The sequence below is a fragment of the Plecotus auritus genome, assembly GCF_963455305.1.
Source record: "Plecotus auritus genome assembly, chromosome: X".
Classification (NCBI taxonomy): Eukaryota; Metazoa; Chordata; class Mammalia; order Chiroptera; family Vespertilionidae; genus Plecotus; species Plecotus auritus.
In genome coordinates this window covers 61,791,861-61,814,316 of record NC_137784.1, presented here as the reverse complement: position 1 = coordinate 61,814,316, position 22,456 = coordinate 61,791,861, and the positions used below count along the sequence as shown (strand labels likewise).

Below are 22,456 nucleotides of genomic sequence, written 5' to 3'. Positions count from 1 at the left end.
ACCCCAAACAAAACCTGGTTTATGTTTGAATCAGAGTTTTACCCTTCTGAAAACTGTTCAAATGCACTCTGTGGCTGCTTTGTTCCCAAGACTAGATGTACCTCCATAGAGATTCAGAGAACTTTTAAGGAGAGCAGAATGAAGTGAAAAGAAAAAACAAACAAACAAACAAAAAAAAACCAGAAAAAAAACTTAGGTATTATAAATATACTAGAGGCCTAGTACACAAAATTTGTGCACAGGGACAGTTCCCCCTCAGCCTAGCCTGCACCATCTCCAATCCAGGACCCCTTGAGGGATGTCTGACTGCCGGTTTAGGCCTGATCCCAGGGGTGTTGGGCCTAAACGGGCAGTCAGACATCCCTCTCACAATCCAGGACCACTGGCTCCTAGCTGCTCACCTGTTTGCCTGCCTGATAGCCCCTAACTGCCCCCCCCCCCCCGCCAGCCTTGTCGCCCCACTCAGCCTGCTGTTCAGTCATTTGGTAGTCCCTCACTAACCCCCCTGCCGGCCTGTTTGCCCCATGCAGCCTGCTGTTCAGTCATTTGGTTGTCCCTCACCAATCCCCCTGCTGGCCTGGTCTCCCCATGCAGCCTGCTGTTTAGTCATTTGGTCATCCCTCACTGACCCCCCCTGCCGGCCTTGTCGCCCCACACAGCCTGCTGTTCGGTTGTTACTATGAGGGTGTCCTGACCAATTTGCATATTACCCTTTTATTAGTATAGATGGTTCTAAACATATTATTCAATTTAAATATACGGGTGTTTAATATTAGGCTTACTTATTTTAAATAAAATGTCCCGATTTTGTAGAAAAAATATAATTGTATGAAAAACTGCTTACTCCACTATCTCTCAGTTAGCTACATATAAGGAGGACAGGCTACTTTCACCAGGACAGCAGATTCCTAGAACTGTAGAAATACTAGTAAGACATTGAGGATTCCAGAAAAAGGAACAAATAATTGGGCTTCTATGAGCCAGACAGGTTACCCATGCTCATTACATCATTTAATACAATGAGATAACTATTACTGTCCTCATTTTACATATAATAAAACTAATACTAACTCTCATGTTTCTTGGATCTACATCTAATTGTCTTAAAGGTTCATGTCCTTTTCCACCAAATCAATGTAAAAATATACTCATTATTATTCTACCTTTAAAAAAAAAAAACCACAACAAGACAAAAATTTAAGTGTAAATTCTGGAAGCTGATCACAGAAAACAAGGTTAGGGGAAGTAAGACTGGGAAAGGAAGAAAACCTATAAAAGGTATGTCATATCAACTACCACTATCATATAATATATCAGTGAACTCTCTGCTTAGGGAACTCTGGGAAACTGTAGAACATGCCAGTTTTGTTTTCTGTTTTATTTATTTTTTCCTGAAAGGTTAGGAAACTTTATACTCATCCACCAACTTCCATCTATCACTGGCTGAGGGCTGTACCCAGAGCATCAGCACCCTGGTATGTCACCCAGGAAATGGCTGAAAGAAAATCTTCAGGCAGAGAATGACTGGGGCTTCCAGAAGGCAGTTGCCCATATACTGGAACTGTCAGTGTGGAGGGAATATGGGTGGAGTTCAGCAATGATCCAGGCTCTCAAAACAAGGGTTTCCTATTTGAAATAAGTTATTTTACATTTTTGTTGGTGAAAACCTGACTGTCCTTTTTTTTCTTATATAACCTCATTGTCCTTTGTTTTTATTTCAAGTTCTGTGCTTAGTTTTACTACACTTAGTTTTTTTACACTGTATTCTTTATAATTTTAAGAAAATATATTTTCATATTTCCCAATTGTTTCTTAGAGTCCCTGTGGTAAGCAGAAGTCTAAGATGATCCCCAATGACCTTGCATAATTTTCTCCCTTTGAGTGTGGGTAGAACCTGACCTATGAATATGATTGGTGCCATTCCTGTGATTTTGTTACATTATATAGCAAAAGGGACTTTGCAGAGGTAAAGTCCCAAATTGACCTTATGAGAGAGATTATTTGTGTGGGTCGAACCCAATCACCAAAGCTCTTTAAATCTCGGTCTAGAAGTCAGAGTTGGAAGAAGTCAGAGATTAGAGGCATGAGAAGTGTTTGATGCACTGTTGCTGACTTGAAGATGGAGAGGACTGTTACCAAGCAAGGGATCGCTGCCCAATGTGCTTAGAAGTCATGGCACTGGCTTTTGAGAAAAGAAAAGGCTTTTATCTTTGAGTCAACTGGCACTGAGAAAGGAGGCAAGGCTCAACTCTGGCTCCCTGATCCAGGGTTCAGGGTAGGATTTTAAGGGGTTTCAGTGCCATATCTTCCTGGACAATGGACCCTTCACTTCTGTGCTCATGTTGCTGTCGTGTCCTGGTCCTTTATTTTCCTGGGGTGGGCCAATACTGAATATTTTTTTCTCCAGGTAACCAGAAGGATTATGGGGAGGAAGCAGTTAAGGATTCCCAAGTGTTACTCATAAGTGGTGTAAACTTTTGTTCTGGGTTTATTACAGAGCCACATGACAAGGAAAACAGGGACATCTAGGATCTGAAAGCAGCCCCTGGATGACCATCAGCAAGTAGATAGGGACCTCAGTCCTGCAACTGCAAGGAACTGAATTTTGCTAACAAGAATGAGTTTAGAGGAAGATTGTTACCCAGAGTTTCCATATGAGAATTCATCCCAGTTGACACCTTGGTTCCAGCCTTGAGCAGAGAACCCAACCACAGATGAACTTCTGACCTGCAGGGCAGTGAGCTAAAATATTGGGGTTGTTTTAAGCCACTGAGTTTGTGGAAATTTGTTACACAGTAATAGATAATTAATACAGTCCTTATTGGCATGCTGGTACATAATTGGACTTCTATGAATGAGAGAATGAAAATTAGTAGGGTCAGAAAGCAGTACTGAATTACATTTCAGAGAGCAACTTTTGCCATGAGATATATCTGTGTTGTATCCCAGGCCTACCACCTAGCTGTGAGATGTTGAATGATTTATTCTGTTACCAGTGTCCTTACCTATATATTTATCATAGTTCTTGCCTCTTCAGTCTTTTCATAGACTCATTGAGTGGTGTTTAATAAATATTTGCTTTTTTGTATCATTATTTAACTTTTCATTTAGTATGGCTTGGCTCCCCAGCTAGAATGTAAGTTTCCTGTATGCAGAGCAATATGTCATGTACTTTTAAAAATCCTTTAATTATTATTTGTTTAAATGAATTACATTTTCACTGTACTAGAATCTAAGATGATTATTCTAAACCTACACAGATGTATTCATGCACATATCCACACTTGCCACACTGTTTTTATTTTTACTTCCTGACAATCATTTTGAAACATTTTGGGGATTTCTGTATGCTAAGGCCTATCCTTCCCCATTTTCCTCAATAAAGCAGGATGAGTCTTTACCCCTATCTTTCCTGGGGTGGGCCAATCATGCATATTTCTTTTTCCAGGTAACCAGAAGTATTAAAAACCAAAGTCTAAATGATTAAAACCACTAGAAACTGAACAGAAGTTTTGTGACTGTTAACAAATTACATAGTGTTCTACTAACAAATCCTTAAAGTTACATCTTTGCCATTTCTAGCCTAAGTTATTCAGCATGCTCCAATCATTCATATATATGAATAACTTTCTAAGAACATAATATCAAAATAGGACAGTTTTGAGTTTAAGTGGCTTGTAGGAAAGTGAATGGGCTCTGGGGGCACAATGACTGTGGTTTGAATTCCAACACTCCCGTTTAATTCCATCCTTACCTCACTGGCTTAATATACATATTTCATTAGGTGAGGTCTATGGAGACTCAATAAGTAGCAGCTATTATTATTTCCAACATTAGTCACAATATGCTCACTCATTTTAATCCCAATCAGAAAAATAAGTTTCCTTTACAAAGTTCACATTTTAAGCTGTGAGACCCAGAAGGAGGGACACGCCCTATCTGTAAAAGAATGTTTCTTGTTGCTAATTTAAACAACATATATTATTTGACATACAGGTATTTCTGTTTACAGAGCTGAGCTTCTCTGCAATTTGAAGAGCAGCCTTATTTTATCCATGTCTTTAGAGACCCTCATGAGGATATTCCTTCCTGGGCCAAAGGAAGCCTAAAATCGGCCATTTACAACAGACATTGCTCATGGGGCATGGCAGTTCAAAGGCAGTGCAATTTGGGCCTGTGGGGTAACAAACAAGGATTTCCTAACAGGCCATCCTGGTGAAAACACTGCCCATTTCTCAAGGCTTACTTCCTCTAAGTATACAGTATTCGAAAAGGAGGCAGGGGAAGAATAAAAATTGTGTCTCCTTAAAAATAAAAAGCTACAGTGCATGAGCTTCATTTAGCAAATGTTCACTGGATGCCTATGGTATATCAGACATTGTACTTTAGAGGTGGCTCATCAATAAAACTTTGAAGCAAATGCAGTTTTACTTCTGTGGTTTCTTCCACTGAAGAGATTATTTGGAAATCTTTGTAATCAATGTCTACTTTAGTTGTAGTCTTCTGATCCTATATTAGTAAATCGAGTGTTGTATTGTTCTTTAAAAATTCTCCTTAGGATATATGTGAATTTAGTATGACTAGGAAAAATGAGGCAGAGTTCAAGGCAAGTTCTCTTTGTTATTGACAGTTTAGACCACTTTCCTTCTCCAAAATATTCTGTGATTGCCAAATTAGGTATTAAACTCCTCAATTGTACATTCAAGGTTCTAGTTTACCAGCAAAGCTCCAGCTTCCACATCAGTCTTATCTCATATATCTGCCCTTTACAATCCCTACATTCCCCTCAAAGTAGATTGTTTGCTGCTCCCCTGTAGAAATTATCTGTACTTAATAAGTCATTTTTTAAAAAAAACTAGTTAATATTAAAAACATACATTTTATTAAGAGAAAAATCAGAGGCTGAGCTAGTAGAATAGGTCCCACCAGTGTATCAATCCCAGCTTTGGAAGAGCTATTCAGATGTGATCAGGAATGGCAAAAATGTCCAAAAAGAAGCCAGAGGTCATGCTTACTCAGGGATTTCAAGAATACAATTTCCTTTCTCTGACTGGCTTATTTCACTTAGCATAATGCTCTCCAGTTCCATCCATGCTGTTGCAAATGGTAAGAACTCCTTCTTTTTTACCCCAGCGTAGTATTCCATTGTATAGATGTATCACAGTTTTTTAATCCACTCATCTGCTGTCACATGATCTCACTCATTTATGGAATATAATGAACAATATAAACTGATGAACAAAAACAAGTCCAGAGACAGAGAAACATCAATCAGACTATCAAACCTCAGAGGGAAGGGAAGGGAAGGTGGGGGTAAGGGGGGGAGATCAACCAAAGGACCTGTATGCATGCATATAAGCCTAACCAATGGACACAGACACCACCGGGGTGAGGGCATGAGTGGGGGAATGGGGGGGGGATGGGGGAATAAGGACACATATGTAACACCTTAATCAATAAAGAAATTTAAAAAAATACAATTTCCTCACCATTTCCTGTGCTTTTGCTTTTGCCATGTTCTCCAGGTAGAAAGTCTTTTTCTCTCATTTACCTCTCCTAGAGGCTTATTTTATCCTTATATGCCAATATCTAATGCCACCTTATCCAGAAAGCCTTTCTTTATCCTCTACCCATCTGATATAATTTTCCCCTCCTTTGATTCCCTGTAGTTCCTTATTTGTAACTTTTTGTGGGGCCCATTTATTTGAGTACCATGTGTAGGTTCTAAGTACTGTGCTTCTCATCTTTGTATAATGATATTAATAAGAAATTCATATACCATTTTATATGTTACAAAAGTTCTTTCTATATAATCTCTTTTTTCTTCAAGCATAGAACATTCAGGGGCTCATGAAATTGTTGAATTGAAAGTGAATGGAGCCCCAGACAATTGGAAAGCTCTGAACTCCTCAATTCCTCAGACCCAACACCTCTTCATCACATTCATTATAATATGATTCATTGCCCATTGATTCCATTTGCTTGGAATGTTATCCACAAAAGAGATTTTCTCTGTCTTTGAAAAGCATGGCACTGTAAAATTAATTCCCACATTTCACATCAGCCTCATAAAGCCGTGTTTATATATATATATATATATATATATATATATATATATATATATATACATATTTTATTATGTATGTCTCTGTGTGTGCATGCACATGGGTTTTATTGCTATTACTGAGGTATAGGTTGATTGGTTGTTTTTGTGTTTTTTTAATGTCCTTTTCAGATTAAATGGTGTCCCAGGGAGCTCCACCAACAATTAATATAGAAATAAACTACAGAATCAAGCATGGCTTGGCTCATGAATATTCTACAGAGATTGAAATCCTAACAAACCATTTATTTGCTCTTCTTAAGGTAGGACACTTAGCTTGATGGCTTTTGAGATTTTGAGGAACTCAAACTTTGTAAACGTTTGTTCTTACCTCACTGGAACCCCTGAGGAAGGAGAGCAGATTTCGACAGACTGGCAACAAGATCAGCATGCAGTTGAAATTCAGGCAGGCCGCAGGGGCCCTGGCCAAGGCCAGTGCTGTCTAAAAGAGGCAGAAGAGAGAGTAGGGTGATATCTGTGAGCACATAACACCTCCCCAATTCCCCCAAGGTTCCCAGCATGAGGCCCACACATGAGAGATCTAGTTACTTGGAAAGGAAGGTTTACCTTTAGGGCCTGCTGGGACCCTTTGTTTTAATCTGGCCCTTACCCCCTACCCAAACATTTTTAAATGAAAATTTTCAAACATAAAGAGAATTTTAAATAATGTCATATTGAATACTGTTTACCCATCTCCAAGATTACATCTTTTACATTTTACTATGCTTGCTTTATCACATATATATCCATCTATTCATCAATCTATCCATCCCTCTACCCATCCATCAAGATATCTTACTTTTGATGCATTTCAAAGTAAATTGCAGACATTAGATCACTCACTTCCACTAAATACTTAAGCATGCATATCATTAACTAGAGTTCAGTATAGAGACTGGGGTTGTTAGAGTCTTTTCTTAGCACTTAGACTAACCTCAACAGTAACTTACATTGGTATTGTATAATGCTTTGCCTTTATAATTGTTCTTTGAAATACCTAAACAAGTTGCATATTTTGGAGGGGGAAAGTGAAGAGAAATCATCCTTCTCAGCATCAACCTGAATAACGTACCAACAACCATAATAATATAGTATAATGATATAATTATTAATACGTATGATTTATAATACATATTATAATTAGCATTATTATTAAGTAATAAATTCATGGTTTCAGCATGATGTAGCAAATAATATCCTCTGGGGGCAGCTATAGTTGTAATTATTTTCATCTATAATGAAGAAAAGACTTGGCAGTTCAACAAAACTGGGAATGCTAATGGACCCAAGGAATGTTGGGAGCCTTAACTCTGCTGGCCTAATCAATGAATGTGATTCTTGGGCAAATCCCTCAAAGGCTCCATATATAGGGAGATTCATATTTCCTTCTGATCATTTCATAACATTCCACTAGGATTAGGGCTCTCTATGCACAAAAGTGGTAAGAATCATATGAAAAGTTCCACATGTCACAACTGTGTCATGCCTGTATATATCTCTTCAACCTGCCCTTCCATTCCAGAGCCAGTATTAGATTTCTCTTTTAAACTAAACACTTGTCAAGAGGTTTGGGGGAGAGGAGGGATGCTGCTGGGACCCCTGCCACACTTTTTTTCTGTCCCACACTAGAAGACCTAAAAACTCTTGTCCAGGGGTGTTGCAATGGAGGAAGTGAGGCTGATAGTGCTATTTGGGTTGGTCAGAATATTTACTGAAAAATTTCAAAGGAATGTGAACAAGAATAGTTGATTAAAATGTGAGCTATTCAATATTGCATGAGATGGAACTTATACTTACCCCAAGAAGTTTTCGAGTGTAAAAGAACTTAGGTGGAATATCATAAACCCGGTAATACCAGACAAAGAGGAAGACGTTCATGCCCAGCCATACCAGCTGCACAAAAGAAACAGTTGCATGAGGTTTTTGCATACCAACAGGTGGATTTCACACAATATTGGCAGACCAGGGTTAGGACTTCCCCAAGTTCAGCCTTTGACACAGGTGGTTACAAAGCTGGATGTAACCATATTAGAACCAGCTTTTTCTTAGGGCAGTGACACTATACTTCTCTGTAATTAACTCTTGCACCTCGTGTTGTTCCACATGATTGTTTTACTACTTGGCTAGTATGCCAAGACTGATAATAACTCCTCCTCTTTTCTGCTTAGCCTTAGATAGATAGATGATAGCGCATGATTTTTCTTAAAAAGAGAAGGAAAAGAAATAACATTGCTATGTTGTCCCTGACACCAGTAGGACTCTGTGTTCTACTCTCACAGGTGCCAATCACCTCCCTCCACCACACAGCATACCACCCCTACTAGTGGGAATCTCATCAGCTAAAATGTCAAGTCTTTAATTCAGTGATTTTCAATGGTGTGTCACAGCACATTGGGGTGCCACAAGGACACACTGGTGTGCTGTAAAAATTTTTAAACATGAAAGAGCTGACTATTTAGTAAGGGGCACTGACTTCTTTTCCCTTAGATTGTCAACTAAAAAATTATAATAGCTAACACAATAATAGCTGTCCAGTGTGAATGAATCAAAATTATACCTATATTTTTTGTCAGATTGGCAAAAAATTTATTTTTTGGTGTGCTGCAGAATTTTAGTAATTAGTTTATGTGTGACATTCGATTTTTAAAAAGGTTAAACATCACTGCTTTAGTTCTACTTTGGTAAGTTTTGCTTAAATTTTGAAGGAGCATTATTGAGCATGAATGAGGAGGTGAGGGGCATTGGGATTTTTTTTAAAGACCCTTGTAGATTCTGATGCTTATTTCATCTGAAGCACTTACTTCAGCAAGTGGTGGCACTGTCTAGTCTCTACCTTCAGCTCCATAGTGATTTTTTTCTGAACTGTGCTTTGAAGCTATTAAATGTTAACAGACACTTGAGAACAATCTCTTTAAAAACAACTTCTCCATTTCCTAACCTTGTCATTCTTACTCTTGCTTTTCAAGCGGTGCCTTCACTTTCAAGTTTGTGATATTTAGAAGGAGGGCATTCCCTGGAGAAAAGTGTGGTGGGATCTAAAAGTATAATTTGAACTTGTTTTCTGTAGGAGTAACCTGTTCATAAAATGGTGATAACTCAAGTTAATGGCTCTGAATCCTCAGAAGAATTTTATATGCATTAGAATGTTGGTTTGACATATTTTTAAATGGCAAAATATTTGTTGTTTCAATTATACTTGTGCCACTAATTTCTCTCTAACTCGAAAACTCAAAGACTCAATATTTACTTCATGATAAATTCTTTCAAAAGCTCAATTTATGAGTTCTTTTTAACATCTATATAATGCTTTCATTGGATATTTGGAAAAGATATAGTTATAAGTCACATTTCTATTTTCCCAGTTGTCCATGATTGCTTTGCTGAGACCACCACCATAAAATAATATTTGATCTTTGCTATGTTAAAAACTAAAGAAATTAACATTTATATTTGCAAATTAGCCATATCTTTAGTTACAAAAATCATTTCTCAAGATAGATTAAAATGATTTATATATATATATGTCATATATAGTATATATTATATATACAATGTATATATGAGTCTAGATATATAATTTCAATTGCTTTTCTTTAAATTTTTATAAACCTTATAAATAACTTAATTTACCTCAGAGATAAGAAGGCACTTTTTAAAAAAATAAAGAGTATATATTATATATACAATGTATATATGAGTCTAGATATATAATTTCAATTGCCTTTCTTTAAATTTTTATAAACCTTATAAATAACTTAATTTACCTCAGAGATAAGAAGGCACTTTTTAAAAAAATAAAGGTAAGAATGTCAATCACTTTTGCTGTAATTCCTGAATTAAAAGACAATTTCCCACAGATGAGACAGTCTTGTAGTTGTTATTTGGAAAGTGATATAAAATTTCAATTGCCCATTTTTGAGTTGGTATAAACACATAAAAAGTAAAAATTTGCCTTTGGAGTAAACATTAATAAACAACTCAGACTCAGTGATCATTAACATGAAATATCTTCTACTCCCTATGTGAAATGTTGGATAATTTAGTTCTCCAAAATACTCAAGAAATAAACTAGGTGAAGGGAGCCCATAGTTACATTCTTTCCAAAAGTAAGCTTGGGAGAATGGACTCAGTCGACTCGCAAATGGATGTATGTTCACACAGTATATCAGTTTCAACACAATTTATCAAAGAAATAAAATGAACAAACAAAAAAACTTTTCTCTATTTTAGTTCCCAAGAGAACCCAGACAAGTCAGAGAATTCATAATGCATCGGTACTTACAATGACAAAGATGGAGAGACCCTCATTCACAGCCCAGTTTCCCATGGTGGCAGAGGTTCAATGCTTGTGTCTAGCCTTTCTTCTCTGCTATGCTTCTTCCTCCCATGAGGAAATGAAAATAGCAACTTGGGGCAACCTATTTCCTTTTCTACAATCAGAAATTAGCTAATCATTGGTCAACTGAAAAACCTGTTTTCATAAAAAAAATTAACTCTTTAAACCACAAAAAAAATACAGAAATGGGATCTGTAATGATCTAATCGCAACTAAACGTAGTGGAATATGAATGAAACTAATTTCTACAACTGAGAGACAAATAACAGTGTAATTCATGGGATGTATTTTATACAGTGAATTAATTTTTTTACTGATCAGTTACCAACTAGAAATTTTTTAAAAGTCACGCAACTAACCATGTCTTCATGCTGGGTAAAACCGTAAAATAGGTGTGCTATACTTTGACAGGCTGGAGGAGCATTTTCAGTCTTGTTGAGTAAAATAATAACAATAGTGGTTATTGATATTTATAGAATGTTTACATTGTACGAGTTTTCTAAAATACGTAAATGTGTATACATACACACATATACATATTTATGTACACACATATACACTGAGTGGGCAGATTATTATGATCTCTGAATGCATAATAATACGGCCACTCAGTGTATATATATATTTGAGGCCCAGTGCATGAATTTGTGCATGGGTGGGGTCCGGCCAGCCTGGCCAGCGGGAGGGGACATGGGTGGTTGGCTGGCCTGCCTACTGGTAGAACTCCTCATCAAGGGGACAATTTGCATATTAGTCTTTTATTATATAGGATATACACTGAGTGGCCAGATTATTATGCGTTCAGAGATCATAATAATCTGGCCACTCAGTGTATATGTGCATATGAGTTGATACATATATATGTGTATGTATATATACATACAAAGACACACTCATATATTAATTCAGTATGTGTAATTCATTTGATTATAACAATTCAAGCCACATGATGTAGGCTCTATTATTATGATTACATTTACAGATGAGGAACCTGAGACCCAGAGCAGATATTTGGCAAAGGTCATGCAGTTAAGAAATAGTGGAGCTGGGATTTAAAACACAAGAAATTTGGCTACACTTTTTTTTTCCTTTATTGATTAAGGTATTACATATGTGTCTTTACCCCTTATTGCCCCCACACACACACCTGCCCACTCATGCCCTCACTCCCCTGGTGTCTGTGTCAATTGGTTAGGCTTATATGCATGCATATAAGTCCTTTGGTTGATCTCTCCCCCTTGCCCCAAACCTCTCCTACCTTCCTGCTGCGGTTTGACAGTCTGATCGATGTTTCTCTGTCTCTGGATCTGTTTTTGTTCATCACTTTATGTTGTTCATTATATTCCACAAATGAGTGAGATCATGTAATATTTATTTTTCTCTGACTGGCTTATTGTACTTAGCATAATGCTCTCCAGTTCTATCCTTGCTGTTGCAAATGGTAAGAATTCCTTCTTTTTTTACAGCAGTGTAGTATTCCATTGTGCAGATGTACAATTTTTTAATCCACTCATCTGCTGATGGACACTTAGGCTACTTCCAAATCTTATTTATTATAAATTGTGCTGCTATGAACATAGGGGTGCATATATCCTTTCTTATTGGTGTTTCTACTTTCTTGAGATATATTCCTAGAAGTAGGATTACTGGGTCAAATGGGATTTCGATTTCTAAGTTTTTGAGGAAACTCCATACTATTTTCCACAGCAGCTGCACCAGTCTGCATTCCCAACAGCAGTGCACCAGGGTTCCTTTTTCTTCGCATCCTTGCCAGCACTTATCATTTGTCGATTTGTTAATGATAGCCATTCTGACAGGTGTGAGATGGTACTGCAAGAACACTTCCAAGCTCATTCTATGATGCCAGCATTATCCTAATGCCAAAACAAGATAAAGACAACACAATGAAAGAGAATTACAGTCCAATATCACTTATGAACATAGATTCCAAAATCCTCAACAAAATTCTAGCAAATCGGATACAGCATTACATCTGAAAGATCATAAACTGTGACCAAGTAGGATTTATCCCAGAAATGCAAGGATGGTACAATATCTACAAATCAATAAACGTGATACATCACATACACAAATTGAGATATAAAAATCACATAGTCATATTAATTGATGCAGAAAAAAGCATTTGACAAAATCCAACACCCTTTTTTGATAAAAACCTTCAGCAAAATGGGAATAGAGGGGTCATACTTCAGCATAATAAAAGCCTTATATGAAAACCTACAGCCAACATCATACTCAATGGGCAAAAACTAAAACCATTTCCCCTAAGAACAGGAATGAGACAGGGATGCCCACTTTCACCACTCCTGTTTGACATATTACTGGAAGTGCTAGCCATAGCAATTAGACAAGAAGAAGAAATAGAAGGTATCCAAATTGGAAAAGAAGATGTAAAACTGTTCTTATTCACAGATGTCATGATACTGTACATTGAAAACCTTAAAGACTCCATCAAAATATTATTAAACTTAATAAATGAATTCGGCAATGTAGCAGGATACAAAATTAACACCAAGAAATCTATGGCATTTCTATACACCAGTAGTGAACTTACAGAAACAGAGACTAAAAAAGCAATCCCATTTACCAGCGCATCAAAAAAATAAGATACCTAGGAATAAACTTAACTAAGGAGGTAAAAGACCTCCACTCGGAAAACTACAGGACACTGAAAAAAGAGATAGAGGAAGACAAAAACAGATGGAAGAACATACCATGTTCATGGATTGGTAGAATCAACATCATTCAAATGTCCATAGGACCCAAAGCAATCTATAGATTCAATGCATTCCCTATTAAAATACCAATGACATATTTCACAGACCTAGAATAAACTCTCCAAAAATTCATCTGGAATAAAAAAATACCCCAAATAACTGCAGCAATTCTGAGAAAGAAGAACAAAGTAGGTGGGATCTCAATATCAGATATTAAGCTGTATTACAAAGCCATGGTTCTCAAAACAGCCTGGTACTGGCACAAGAACAGACATATAGACCAATGGAATAGAATAGAGAACCCAGAAATCGACCCAAACCACTATGCTCAACTAATATTTGACAAAGGAGGCAATAGCATATAATGGAGTCAAGACAGTCTCTTCAATAAATGGTGCTGGGAAAATTGGACAGATACATGCAGAAACAATGAAACTATACCACCAACTTATACCATACACAAAAATAAACTCAAAATGGATAAAGGACTTAAATGTAAGGTGGGAAACCATAAAAATACTAGAGGAATCCACAGGCAGCAATACCTCAGACATATGCTGATGCATATCTTCACTGATATAGCTCCTAGGGCAATGGAAACTAAAGAGAAAATAAAGAAATGGGACTACATCAAAATAAAAAGCTTGGCTATACTTTTAACCATGTTACCAGACAAGCCTGACTGTGACAACCCCATTCAAAATCACTCCACATATAAGTATAGGATATTAAAATATAACAAATATACCTTTGAGGTTCAACAGTCTGTTCATGCTTCTATGACTCTGGATCTATTTTTAATAATCAGTTTATTGAACCTCAGAACGAAGCAGGGGAGGATGGGTAAGAAGAGATCAACCAATGAACTTGTAAGCAATCCCACTCTGTGATTAAACTTGATTAATTGCACAAGGGTGGTTGTATAACAGCTATACTTATTAGAGAGGTAAAAGAAGAAATTAGAGGAACAAAAGGGAATGAAATAAGAGGCATGAAATCTTTTGGTCATTGTCTACAAACAACTTGAGATAGCCTCCAGAATTATGACAATTAGTAAAGTAATATTATTTTTCTTTTTTTAGTATTTAAAGAAAGATACTCAAATGTGAACATTTCCATTATTCTTGAATAATATATAACCCACGTTAAGAACGGTTGCTGTCATGCTTCCATTTCCACATATTAATTCAAAGAAACAAAGACAATAAAAACATGTGTTAGTTATTTGCATCTCCTCTGAGATCTATTCCCCACCCTTTCCTTGCTCCGCTTGTTTCAGTCTCCTAGCCTCTGGCTTTTGATATGGTCAGCCCAACTGGAGAATGAGGAGCAGGAGAGAAGCCAGAGTGTTTCTTTCCCTGGCTTTCCCTTCAAGTGGCATCGCTGGAGTGGCTGCATTTTCAATGAGGCCCCAGCTCTCACCAGCCAGCCTTTCCCTCTGTATCATAAGCTCATGCTGGCCATTGCTACTGTAGTTCTAGCTCCTTCCAGATGGTACTGGCTTCTGAGATTGAAGAAGGGTTGCAACCACTTTTGTAGTTATCTACACTAATAAAAGAGAAACATGCAAATTGACTGTATCTTCACTACGCCCGCCAGCCAATCAGGAGTGAGTATGCAAATTAACCCAACAAAGATGGAAATGGCCCCGCCCCCCAGCTGCTCTGGACCTCTGGGCAGCACACATGCAAGCGCAGAGTGGCCGGGCGGGGCGGGACACCTGCTATAAGGGGGAGGGCGGGGGCGGAGGGAGCTACAGGACCAGTGCTCTCCAAGGAGCGAAGACTGAAGGAGGCAGCCAGAGCGATGGCCTGGGTCCTGGGTGCCGGAGGAAAACTGGTGCCAGCAACCAGGGGATGGAAGGCCTATTGCATGAATCTCTTCATGCAACAGGCCTCTAGTTGTTAACATTTATGTTGCCTCTATACCCATGTTGGGATTCTCCACTTCCATATCTTTGATGTAACAAATTCCTGGTATGAAATCTCCTCTGCTGAAATATAGTGGCTTCTGACTGCACTTTGCCTGAAACAAAAACTAATTCAAGTATGTGCTCATTTTCTCATGTAATTAAAGAAGTGAGGCATATGCCTAATGAGAAATAAAATACATTAAAAATCTGTTTTCCCTATTTAGGGTACCCTTAAACTCTTTCATAGGAATGACTACTGCTCCACTGAGCTCTTTGAACTTTTTCAAAGTCTTCTTCTCCTCTCTACTTCTCCCCTCTTTTCTCTTTCAAAAGTACTGGTAAATCTTCTTTTATCCTATCTAGATCTTCAAGTCTCTCTCATATTTTTTTCATTTCTATCCTGAGACCTGTGCTCTGCTGGAGAAGCAATGGAAAGGGGACCATGAATACTCATATACTAGAAAATAATGTTCCTTGTTTCACGTAAACCTACTTCTGGAAAATTTTCCAACGTCTTCCCACTCTACACTTGGAGAAGAAAATTTTAAAAAGAATATTTTCTGTGGGTAATCAACCATTCTCTACTATTGCTTTTCTTCCTCCTTTATAAATGTAATCACATGGCTATGAGTAGAGATTTCTTGAGAGCTTTAAGAACCTCAATCAGTTTAATAGCTGGAGGAAGAGATATCAGTTGCAATGAAGAGTAAAATCTTTATTTTATGGCAAGTGCCTTCCCTTTTGAGAACACTATTCTAGTAAATCATATTTTGCACTGCTCTTAGAAAGACAGGTTGCCGGGCCAGCATGGCTCAGTGGTTGAGTGTCAACCTATGAACCAAGAGGTCATGGTTTGATTGCCAGTCAGGGCACATACCTGGGTTGCGGGCTAGATCCTCAGTGTGGGGCGTGCAGGAGGCAGTCAATCAAAGATTCTCTCTCATCATTGATTTTTCTATCTTGTTATGGAATTGGTGTGGAAGAAGACAGTTGAACACTTGGGAGGTTCAGGAAGGTAAACCTTTATTCAAAACAGCACTGCTGGTTCAGGGGACTCAAAGATCCAGATCCTGAAACTTAGACAATGAGATTTTCTCCTTATATATTTCTGAGGTTCTTTGTTTCCTAACTACCAAGCTTCTGTAGTGGACTTTCACAGCCCTCCTCAAGTCAGTTAGAATGGTTAATTTAGATTGTGTCTAATGTCTATCCTGGATGGCACCAGTGACCTCCCTCTGGTTAAGCTGTTACATCCTTGGTTTATGGTCCTTATAAATTGGAAGTATTTAGATAAATAAGTCTTGCAAGACCAGATAATTAAGGAAGGGGCAATGACTTCATTCTATCAGGAATGTGCATTAAGGATACTGGTTAACTAGGTACAGAGTCCAGCTGCTAGTCTCCTACATTCTTTCACAAATGGATTTAATTATTGGCTTGCAAGAGTGTGCAGTAGAAGGCAGATTACTGGAACAAATTCAGATTGCCAGCGGCCCCCCCCCCCTAAAAAATGTATTATGCTCCTCATTAATCTCTCTCTTCCTTCCTCTATGAAATAATATATATATATATATATATATATATATATATATATATATATATCTCCAAGTCTCCAGGAAATTCCCTAACTTTGCATCCTGAGTATAATTCCTTCTTGATTTCTTAAATTAAAAAAAAATAGTCTCCTAATTTATTCCAAGAGGATGCGTGAAATTGCTGAAGAAAGAGAGGCGTGTTATTACACCAAGATTACCAATGAGTCTTGTTTCTGGTGATAAGGAAAAATGGATTTCTGTTCCTTTCATCTCTGCTATACATGCTATGCGTTCCAGAACTACCATGGTACCACTCTATGCGTTGCTTCGAGTTATGTAGCCCCACTTTCCTTGCATATAGATGACTAGTGAAAGGACTTCATCCTACTGGACACAGTGATTGTCCCAGGGGTGAGCACTTGACCCAAACCAGGCTAATTAGAGTTATTTGAATGAGGAATGACTTATTAGGGACGCTGGAGGAGAGAGGGTGAAGCTTTTCTCTTTTTGTCACTGATGGCTGCCTGATGCTGCCATCAGTGATAAGAAATCTACTACCTTGTGATAAGGAATTGCATAAAAATTATGCCAACACAAACAAAATCTGATCAGTAGTCTGAAAGGTGGAGAGGTTTGAAGACAGATATGATGACAATGTTTAAATTCTAGGGTCTAATATGCATGAGATACTTGGACATTTCAGGTATTGTCACAGATTGAGTTTTTGGGAACTAGACTCTAAGATGGAAAGTAGTGTTCAGGAGATTCTTTAGAGAGTGCCTTTGGAGATAAATACCCATGGAAAGTAAGAAAAGATAAAATAGAAGGAGAAATGAAATTATCATATGGTCACAATAAAGTCTCAACAATACTGTGGGGGGGACCTGAAGCTGGGATGACCCTGAATGATCTTGGGCAAGATGATTCCCTTCACTGTATGTGCTGACAGCAGAGGAGTAAGTCCTTAATTCTTGAGTTTCAATCTGCTAGCTACATTATAGTACCTAACTTAGTTACATAAGCCATAAATCCCCACCATTATCACTTCCTAATTAAACAACAACAACAGTTAGCTTTCTACAACTTATACATAGAAGGATTCCTACTAAATCATGTAATGAAATCCACTTTTATTCCATAACCACAATCTCCAAGGTTAGTGAAAGTTAAATAAGGCTGCTGGAATGGGGTCCAGATGTTTTATCTCCCATTTGAAGGGGAAAATAAAGGAAAAGAAGAAACATTCAGAAAGGAAAAGGCAATTTACTATTCTAGGTGACAAGGCATTAAGAACATGGTTTTAACTGGTATTTCATTTAATAGAAAGTTCAAAGATCTCTGTGATGAAGATTTAAAATTGAACTCTTTATATTAAATTATTGGCATTAATAAATTCATCAGACTAAGGAAGAAAATGAGTAAAGCTTACATATTTTCTTTCACTAATCATTGATTTGAATTTAAAATTTTCTATGTCTCCTGTGTAAATTGGCTATTTTCTTGAAAACAATTTATTTGTTCAGACTGATTTTGGTCTTAAAAATAGCTAACATTTGTAAAGCAGTTTAAATACACCCCAAGTGTCTTATGTGCCCCACCTAACTTGCAGTAAGCACCCCCCACCACCACCACCACCAAGCAGCTACCAGTGGCGTTTCCATACAAATGGCCTGTTTTGGCTCAAGCTGCAGTCTTTCCTAAAATATCTCAAAGGTCCACAAACCCCAAACAAGCAGCATCTGGCCTCAGCATGTTCTGTACCTCTTGCTAAGCAGCCCTAAGCCGAGCACTCCCATGAAACTCCAAGCCCAGCACAAGTGGAAACCATCTGAAGATTGCTCTGTGGCTCATGTCAGATGGCCCCAAGAAGGGCACAGAGCATGGCTGACCTTGGCGTGCAACTTCCAGGTGGTCCCAGAGCCAGCATACTCAGTGTAGAACTTCAGACCATACCAGAGCACCACCCAACGATCTCCATTAGCAACACACTCAAGGGGTGGACTCAGTGGGCACCAGAGCTCCTCTGAAACAAGTTCTGCTCTGTGGGATGGCTCCCTATTCAGCATCTCCTCTGCTGTAGTCACAGCCAGTCCTCACAGTCTATCATCCTGGGGTTTAATCCTTCCCATTGACATGCCAACAGCAATCAAAGCTCTACTACAATAGAAGGGTGCACACAGTACACATAGCTGCACACCTGAAGTGCCTCACTTAGGTGACTGGGGAGCCATGCCACTGGGCTGTACAGGACACCTACTACATAAGACCACTCCACCAAAACTGGGAGGCATAGCAGCTATACTGAATACATAGAAACAAGCACAGAAAGACAACTAAAATGAGGAGAAAAAGAAATGTGTTCCAAATGAAATAATGGGGAAAAACTTTAGAAAAATAACTAAACAAAATGGAGACAAGCAATCTACCTGATGCAGAGTTGAAAATACTGGTTATAAGGATGTTCAGTAAACTTAGGGAAGAAACAATCCACTCAGTGAATGTCAACAAAGAGATAAGAAACATAAAGATGGAGATAGAAAACATAAAAAAGGACCAGTCAGAAATGAAGAATACAATAACTGAAATGAAGACTACACTAGAATGAATAAATAGATTAGATGAAGCAGAGGATCAAATTATAAATTTGGAAGATATGGTAGCAGAAAACACCCAATCATAATAGCAAAATGAAAAAACTAATCTCAGAAAATGAGGTTCATTTAAGGGGCCTCTGGAACAACATAAAAATATACCAACATTTGCATCATGAGGGTACCAGAAAAAGAGGAGAAAGAGCAAAAATATTTGAAAAACTGATGATGGAGAACTTCCCTAACATAGTGAAGGATATAGAAATACTAGTTCAGAAAGAGTTCTACACTAAGAAACATTAAAATTAAAATGCCAACTGTTGAAAACAAGAGAAAGTCTTAAAGCATCAAGAGAAACGCAGCTAGTTATCTACAAGGGAACACCCATAAGACTACCAGCTGATACCTCAACAGAACTTTGCAGGCCAGAAGGGAGTGACAAGAAATATTCAAAGTGATGAATAGCAGGGACCTACAACCAAGATTACTCTGTCCAGCAAAGCTATCATTTAGAATTGAAGGTCAGAGGAAGACCTTCACAGACAAGAAAAAGCTAAATGAGTTCATCACCACCAAACCAGTATTACATGAAATGTTAAAGGGTTTTCTTAAAAAGAAGAAAAAGATAAAAATATGAATAATAAAATGCCAATAAATACATATCTATCAAAAATTACTTTAAATGCAAATGGATTAAATGCTCCAATCAAAAGATATATGGTGGCTGAATGAATAATAAAACAAGACCCTTACATATGCTGTGTATAAGAGACTCACTTCAGATAGAAAGACACACAAAAATGAATGTAAAGGGAGCAGGGAGATATTTCATGAAAATGGAAACAAACAAACAAAAAAGGTTGTGGTAGCAATACTTATACCAGACAAAATAGACTTTAAAACAAAGTCTGTAACAAAAGACAAAGAAGAACCCAGCAATTCCACTTCTGGGTATTTATCCAAAGAAACCCAAAACACTAAATTGAAAAGACATTTACATCCATATGTTCATTGCAGCATTATTTACAATAGCCAAGATATGGAAGCAATCTAAACACCCATCAATAGATGAGTGGATAAAGAAGTGGTGCCTATAATCAATGGAAAATGACTCAGCCATAAAAAAAGAAAGAAATATGCCATCTGCAACAACATGCATGGACCTAGAGGGTATTGTGCTGAGCAAAATAAGTTAGTCAGAGAAAGAGAAATGCCAAATGATTTCACTTATATGTGGAATCTAAAAATCAAAATTAACAAACAAGCAGAACAGAAACAGACTCATAGATGCTGAGAAGAACATTTTGACAGTTGACAGAGGAGAAAAGGATTGTGAGTGGGGTTGGTGAAGGAATTAAGAAGCACAAATTGGCAGTTACAAAATAGTCACTGGGATTTAAAAAGTATAACATAGGATTTTATCCATTTAAAGTTTATTCTTGTGTATGGTGTAAGTTGGTGTTCTCATTTCATTTTTTTTGCATGTACCTGTCTAATTTTCCCAACAGCATTTTATTGAAGAGTCTGTCTGTACTCCATTATATGCTCTTGCCTGCTTTGTCAATTATTAATTGGTCATGAAGACATGGGTTGATTTCTGGGATCTCTGTTGTGTTCTGTTGATTTATATACCAGGTTTTTATGCCAGTACCAGGCTGTTTTTATTACAATGGCCTTGTAGTATAGCTTGATATCTGGAATTGTGATCCCTCCAACTTTGTTCTTTTTCAAGATGTAACTCACAAAACCATAAAAACCCTGGAAGAAAACATACGCAGTAAAACCTTGGACATCTGGTATCTCAATATTTTTGCCGCTATATCTCTTAGGGCAGTGGTCGGCAAACTCATTAGTCAACCGAGCCAAATATCAACAGTACAACGATTGAAATTTCTTTTGAGAGCCAAATTTTTTAAACTTAAACTTCTTCTAACTCCACTTCTTCAAAATAGACTCGCCCAGGCCTTGGTATTTTGTGAAAGAACCACACTCAAGGGGCCAAAGAGCCGCATGTGGCTCGCGAGCCACAGTTTGCCGAACACGGTCCTAGGGCAAAAGAAAAAAAGGAAAAATAAACAAACGGAAGTGCATCAAAATAAAAAGCTTCTGCACAGCAAAAGAAACCATCAACAAAATGATAAGTGAACCCACTGTATGAGAGAACATATTTGTCTATTATACATCTGATAAGGGGTTAATCTCCAAGATATATAAAGAATTTATGTAACTCAACACCAGGAAGACAAACAATCCAATTAAAAATGGGCAAAGGACCTGAGTAGACACTTCTCCAAAGAGGACATACAGATGGCCAGTAGACATATGCAAAAATGCTCAATGTCACTAATCATCAGAGAGATGCAAATTAAAACTACAATGAGGTATCACCTCACACCTGTCAGAATGGCTATCATAAAAAAAAACAACAAACAACAACTACTGGAGAGGATGTGGAGGAGAGGGGACCCTAGTACACTGCTGGTGGGAATTTAGACTGGTGCAGCCACTGTGAAAAACAGTATGGAGTTTCTTCAGAAAATAAAAATGGGACTGCCTTTTGACCCAGTGATCCTACTTCTGGAAATATATCCTAAGAATCTCAAAACGCCAATCAGAAAGAATACATGTACCCCTATGTTCATAGAAACTTTATTTACAACTAGTAGCCCTGCATATGAATCCATGCGCGAGTAGCTTGCTGCCACTTGCCTCAGCTGGCCACCCGCCCATTGCTGCTGGTAGCTCTCCGCACCTTGTAGCTCCCTGCCCCACCCTCCTGGAGCTCGCCCCCCTAATAGCTTGCTTCCCTGCCCCCTCCCGTAGCTCTCTGCCCCCCTGCTTGTAGCTCACTGTCCCACCCTCCTGCCCGTGATCTGGTCGTTATGCAGTCGGTTGTTATGCCTCAGAGTGTAATGGATAATTAGCATATTCCTCTCTTATTATATAGGATAGCCAAGATCTGGAAACAGCCCAAGTGCCCATCAGTAGATGAGTGGATAAAAAAGGTGTGGTACATTTATAAAATGGAATACTATGTGGCTGTGAAAAAAGGAAGGAACTCTTACCCTTTGTGATGGCATGGATGGACCTGGAGATTATTATGCTAAGTGAAATAAGCCAGTCAGGGAAAGACAAATACCATATGATCTTATTTATATGTGGAATCTAATGAACAAAATAAACTGATGAACAAAATAGAACCAGTTGGATGGATACATGGAACAGACTGACAGCTGTCAGA

At 37.9% G+C, this 22,456-nt stretch overlaps 2 protein-coding genes across 2 annotated transcripts in view; both read right to left on the bottom strand.

The window, feature by feature from the left end:
- The window catches only part of CYBB (cytochrome b-245 beta chain), a 35,518-nt gene extending 25,013 nt beyond the window's left edge, over positions 1-10,505 (bottom strand). Inside the window, exons 1-3 of the mRNA XM_080652809.1 lie at positions 10,386-10,505; positions 7,901-7,996; positions 6,435-6,545 (exon numbers count right to left, since the gene is read on the bottom strand). Of these exons, the coding sequence (XP_080508935.1) occupies positions 6,435-6,545; positions 7,901-7,996; positions 10,386-10,430 (252 nt within the window). The 5' untranslated portion in view covers positions 10,431-10,505. The remainder of the gene's footprint in view (positions 1-6,434; positions 6,546-7,900; positions 7,997-10,385) is intronic.
- Positions 10,506-12,249: 1,744 nt separating this feature from the next.
- The window catches only part of XK (X-linked Kx blood group antigen, Kell and VPS13A binding protein), a 245,497-nt gene continuing 235,290 nt past the window's right edge, over positions 12,250-22,456 (bottom strand). Inside the window, exon 4 of the mRNA XM_080652691.1 lies at positions 12,250-12,313. Coding sequence (XP_080508817.1) covers positions 12,295-12,313 — 19 coding nt within the window. The 3' untranslated portion in view covers positions 12,250-12,294. The remainder of the gene's footprint in view (positions 12,314-22,456) is intronic.